The 6,000-nt window shown below is 34.2% G+C and overlaps 2 protein-coding genes across 2 annotated transcripts in view; one reads left to right on the top strand and one right to left on the bottom strand.

The window, feature by feature from the left end:
- The window catches only part of LOC132550477 (transport and Golgi organization protein 1-like), a 38,353-nt gene extending 35,072 nt beyond the window's left edge, over positions 1 to 3,281 (bottom strand). Inside the window, exons 1-7 of the mRNA XM_060214546.1 lie at positions 3,152 to 3,281; positions 2,329 to 2,462; positions 1,872 to 1,961; positions 1,563 to 1,710; positions 1,080 to 1,111; positions 700 to 847; positions 14 to 133 (exon numbers count right to left, since the gene is read on the bottom strand). Of these exons, the coding sequence (XP_060070529.1) occupies positions 14 to 133; positions 700 to 847; positions 1,080 to 1,111; positions 1,563 to 1,710; positions 1,872 to 1,961; positions 2,329 to 2,462; positions 3,152 to 3,281 (802 nt within the window). The remainder of the gene's footprint in view (positions 1 to 13; positions 134 to 699; positions 848 to 1,079; positions 1,112 to 1,562; positions 1,711 to 1,871; positions 1,962 to 2,328; positions 2,463 to 3,151) is intronic.
- Positions 3,282 to 4,860: 1,579 nt separating this feature from the next.
- Positions 4,861 to 6,000, top strand: LOC132550501 (uncharacterized). Its single transcript, XM_060214570.1, has 2 exons — positions 4,861 to 4,980; positions 5,485 to 6,000. Exons 1-2 carry the CDS (start codon positions 4,861 to 4,863, stop codon positions 5,998 to 6,000), a joined length of 636 nt encoding a protein of 211 aa, XP_060070553.1.

Genomic DNA, 6,000 nt, shown 5'->3' on the forward strand with positions numbered 1-6,000 from the left:
GATTAGTTTTTACCTTCAATTCTGATTTTTTCTGCATTGTCTTCATCAAGAAGTATTGGAAATATATCTTCATCAAATTCATTGATATGATCTAAGATATTCTTTGCTTTGATATGTTCAAAATCAATAACATCTGAAAACGACAGTAGAATGACTATTTGTATATAAGCTACAGAAGAAAGGATAAACATTGACGTTTATATCACCATCAACTAAAAGATCATCTATAAAATGTAAGCACCAAATAAACAGAAAAACAAGGAAACAGCACTTAAATCAATCATTGTCTAAACCAATCACTTTATTAGTGTACAAGTGTCAGGACTCATGCTTTACAATTGCTGATTTAAAATGCCAGGGCTTCCTCTGGGGATCTGTGGGGCTGATTATGAGTCTCATTTCCAAATGGATATATTTAATGAAATAGCCAAATTCCCAAAATATGTAAGTCCTGGAATTCCTAAACATGCATCATGTTTGCCTATAATCTATGAAGCACTAGGTGATACCAGAATAAACTCAGAACTTGATTACTTCCTCACTTGTTTTTAAACATGTCTTTGCAAGGACGAAGATGTTTTGGACAGCATACATTTTCATGTCTAATCAGGAAATCAAACCTTGATAGTTTAGGTAAAAGTTATTGTTTTACCACTGCACCTTAAATAGAGTAGAGGATTTTCATATCCTTACCTCTGCCACTTTCTTCCTCTATTGTTTTATCTGATGGTATCTCTGTGGAATCTGCACTTTCTTCAGCAGCATCTCCAGCATCACCTTCATCTCCTATCTCTGTCTCATCTATTTCTGTATCATCAGCTTCTACCACTTCTTCTGATGAAGCATTCTTAAAACAAAACAAAAAATTCCAAATGAAGATGAGTGGGACTGTTGTTTTTTTGAAACACTTCAGATAATTATGTCTCTGCATCCTTGATGATTGGTTGACATCAGAACATATTTATCAATTTCAATTCCTTAAGAAATGAAAAAAGCATCCGTATGGAATTTGAAAAATCAGAGTTTGATAAAAAGGATAAATACCAGTGAATTATTACTGAACTTTGATTTTCTAGTACCTGTGCTTTTTCTTTCTCGACACCATCTGAGTCTGAAATCAATAAAGACACAAAGTTAGTCTTAAAACCTAAACAATAATGATTATACTACAAACAAACAAGTAACACACATCATTTATAAATGGGTTATATAAAGTCATTAAATAACAAAGATAACCTACCTGAAATATTTACAATAATGTAAAAATACATTTCAGCAAAGATAAACAATCTTGATTATTACAAAAATAATAAGTAGAAAAAAATACTAATTTCTAGAAAATGATAATTATACAAATAGGTATAAGATATTGTAGATTTTTTTCCAGTTCCAGTATGTAAACACGGACTGATAATTTCATATGAATCAGGAAATCATAAACCTGTTTAATTCGTATTACAATTGTATATTGATCATTTTCAAGAAAAAGTTCAAGAAGCTATTTCCCACTCAAAGCACAAATCTAACTCTAGGTTAAAAAATCTTATTTTAGATAACTATACCATTTGATTCCTCTACAACTTCAGTATCATCTCCAACCTCAGTCTCATCTCCAAGTTCAGTATCATCTCCAAGATCAGCATCATCTCCAAGTTCAGTATCATCCTCATTCTCATCCATTCTCATTCGTTCCTCGATTGATAATGCCTTCTAAAAGAAAAATCAGGATTGTTATATTAAACATGGATTTTGTTAAACATTATTTAAAGGTGAACAAGAATATTCAGAGAAAGCATTTAAACATGAATAAAATATACATGTATGATCATTGGAACATCACACAGTTCACATTTGAATAGATGAACACTTACCTCTGTTTTTACTACATGTTGAGGGTTGGGTATATCAACTTTGTATTCTTTAACAAATGACCTTGGGAAGTAACCTTTCCTTCCATGGACCTGCAAAATTGTGTGATGTTTCTTCATATGCTAAAACTGTTTTTGATAAATATAGATGATATATCATATTCAATACTTTATAAACATCAAGACAATGAAACTTTGATCATCAATAGCTAGAGAAACAATGGTACAGTTAGTCATCAGTAATATTTTGTTGTAGCAGTTCTTTAAAATATTTGAAACACAGAAAAGAAATAGACTACATGGTTATACTAAAAAATAAAGCTAATTCTGATGTTCATCTTGACAGTGAATACAATATACATTGTATCTTATAACTAGTATAAACAATGGTTTCACAACAGAGTTCAATAATATAAACTTAAGTAGCATTAAATCTAATGAAATGTGTTGATTTCATTACCTCTCCTCCCCAAAGGTCTGGCTTTTGACCCGCTGATTTACTTAAGATATGCACTATATCATCTCTTTCAAAGCTCAAGAAGATGGGATCATTTTGTCTGTATTTACCTAAAGCTCGGGCATAGGATATAATTTCTGAAAAAAAATTAACAATTTTAATAAATTCATATTTGTCTTGTTTAAATATCACTCAATCACTATGATATGACATGTCCAACCAAACTCTTCAACAACATGTTTATAGTGTAACATGTGACGTTTTACCTGTATTTATAGTAGTATTAATTAGTGCATTTATGAAGTTGAAGTTTGTATTTTTAATGTTTACTTAATCACACTTTATATTTATTGTTGTTTTTAAGAAATAAACACTAACAATGAAATGGCATTGTGTGGAGCTGCATTACCATTAGACAGAGTGCAAACCCTTGATACACAGAAGCGGGGAACAATCCATTTCATCGTTCTAGTTACCTGTAAATGTTTCTGTACATGTGCTTTATTATACAAAAAGCATCTAAACCAGAGACCTACATAACATACGTCTTTGAACCAACACACACCCTATCTGAAGACCATTATTGTCCATGCTGGCTACACAATCTATACATGTACGAAGTGATCAATTGGTCAATGTATGTTAATTGAAAGAAGCTTCAAGTATCTTTGTCTAAGATATATTTTTAAACACCCTTTCAGCCCTTTCAGCATTTATATTTTGAACACAACCATTCAACCCCCCCCCCCCCCCCCCCCCCCCCCCCCCCCTTCAGTTTTCAATACTGTCACACTTAATTATCGGTTACATGAAGAAGTGTTCTTACTTCCACAATTAGCATCTCCACATAGCCTTAAATCGGAAATGCCTGACGCTTCTACTATAGCGATAAGAATTGTAATAAGCCATGTCACAAGTATCAACCGGCTTGTAGTACGTTCCACTGATGCTGCCATGTTTTTCTACTTTCACGCTTATTGTACACGTCAGCTGGCGCTGTGAGCAGAACTTCCGGTTATAGATTTAACAATGATTACTCCCTTCATAAAGGAGGAAGATACTGAGGGATATGAAACTGCCTATATCTCTTTGTAACGCCATAGCGAAGAAATTTTAATTAACTAGCGTTGCTATTTTCATAAATCATTCTTTCCAAAAGTACATATGTAATGAATTACGCCTGAAATATCACTCTTAGGCTGTATACCACTTTCAGCCCAAAACACGAAGAAAATTAGTTTTAACAGGGACGTCCCTGGTTTTAAATAGATGGCACCAGGAACGTATATAACATTAACGTTATATACGTTCCTGATGGCACTAAAAATCTGAGTAATTTTGCAATTGACCCGTGTAAGTTTTGTGACACTTTCTATTAATAGAATTTTCTTACAAAAACGAGTTCGCTTCTCACTGGCCGACAAGTGAACATTAACTACAACATACAGGCACAGGTATAGAAGATAAGAATGCAACTGTACGAACAGAAGCAACCGCTAGAGAATTCATATAATAAACGACCCCCCCCCCCAATCCTCAGCCATCTAGAATATCGGAGGACCAAAACTGATTGTGCCAGTCATGCAGTTTCAAGAATATATACACCGTATACATGCGTGTGTGTGTTATTATAGTGTTCAACAACATCAAACATCAAAATCCAAAATTGCTTCTTGCGTCCATCATTCGATTCCTGAAGTGTATCATATGTCTGATTTCAAAGTGTTAAGATGAATAGATCATTATAACAGTAAATTGATTTAATATGTTGATCAAGTAATTTAAGTTTTAATACCAACATGAAACAAGTTGTTGATTCACCTCTCCGTGTTTTATGTCGTCAAGTTAGTATTTGGAACCCGCATCACATACAGGACGTCAATTTATTAGAGAATGTACAAAGAATAGCAACAAAACGTTTACCAGGAATGAAAGAATTAACATGTTGAGAGAATGATAAGACTAAAATTACCATCATTAAAGTACAGACGGGGCCGTGGGGACATGATTGAGGTTTTCAAGATCTTAAGAGGATTGTATGACAACGAAGGATATGCAAATTTAATCAGCAGAGTTCAGAACAAAAGAACAAGAGGGAATTCTTACAGCCTGGAAAAAAGCTAGATCTCGTCTAGATCTCAGGAAGGTTTCTTTCTCTCTAAGGGTGGTAAAGGATTGGAACTCTCTACCAGATTATATAGTACAGGCGCCAACTTTGAACTCATTTGAAAATAGGCTTGATAAATATTGGAAAAGTGTGAATAGAACATATAACATATTTATTCCAACCAGAAGTGACAACATTAAACCAACAGATTGTGACAAGGTTTCGGATCTGAACATAGAGGCACAAGGCCTGCGTTCAGTAACTACTAAATTATAATAAGTTAAACTAAGCTAAGCTATGAATATTTCTCCGATTATATCCCGGGATTTAAAGCACTTTAGGATTCATAACCCGGATGAAAGTTTATATGACGTTGAATAATTATGACGTCATATATGAAACGTACAATGCCGCCATGACGGTGAGACATGACATCTTCAAAAGACATCATAAAATGGTCAGGTTTGTGTTTTTTGGGACTTAGTGTTGCAGTGGCTCTGTATAAAAGAGAATCGTTGCTATCTAGATTCAACTGGATACATGAAAGTGTAAGTGGTTTTTTAAGACATTCTATGATATTTACTTTTTGGAGTTAGGCATACAACATCTATGCCTGATTCAAGTTGATCTCACTACACGTATTTGCATATATAGGCTTATACAAGTTATGCATGTATAAATATAGCATATGTATATATGTATCCTTTTGGGGTTAATCCAAAATTTGTCTTTATTAGACTTTCGATATGAATGCACGACCCGTTAAAATGATAGATTCCCAATTTAAGCGTTGCTATGTAGAATATTTGCAAGTGCTGTAAATCCGCAAAAACGAACCTTTCTCGTATACTTTTAGTCACAGACAAAGCGATGTTCATGTCGATTTTTACTGATTTCAATTGACTCATTCTTGAAAAAAATATAAACCAAAACAAACTGGTCGTGATCCAGTGTTGGGTAATGATTTCGTCAAATACGCAAAATTATCCCAACGATCTGATTTTTTTTATTTATGACTCAGATGAATTCAAATAAGTTTTATTTATCTACAGCAAGAAGACGAACTGACGAATACTGACGAAAATTCCCCAACCAAATCGAATTCAGATACCAGCACTATACATGCATGTGATAGCACTGTTAATGATACCGACTCCGACTCGTTCTTCAGTGTTACATCAGAGTGTGACGGCGTGTGTTGTGAAGCCGAACTGACAGACACTTCGTCTTCAGATGATTTTGAAGACACCTATAAGAAAAACATTGTTATAAAGAGTGGTATTAGAGATTTGGAGGCGGAGGAACAAAACCACACACACACAAACGCAGTCAGAGAATTAGCACAGCAACTGTCTTCCCCTATTGTTACCTCCATGGAATCTCAGACAACACGTCGTGACATCAATGACAACGGTTACAATGACGTAACATCAACATCACGCGTACTCGAAGATACGTCTCCATCAACCTCTGAGCCAACTTCTTATAACCGTATTTATGATGGATACCGCTCCATAGTTACGCCTAATTCACCATCTACGCTGATGTTTGGTACACGTGATAAATAA

This window comes from Ylistrum balloti, unplaced genomic scaffold (genome assembly GCF_031769215.1).
Source record: "Ylistrum balloti isolate Yb309-2 unplaced genomic scaffold, AGI_CSIRO_Ybal_v1 Utg370126, whole genome shotgun sequence".
Classification (NCBI taxonomy): domain Eukaryota; kingdom Metazoa; phylum Mollusca; class Bivalvia; order Pectinida; family Pectinidae; genus Ylistrum; species Ylistrum balloti.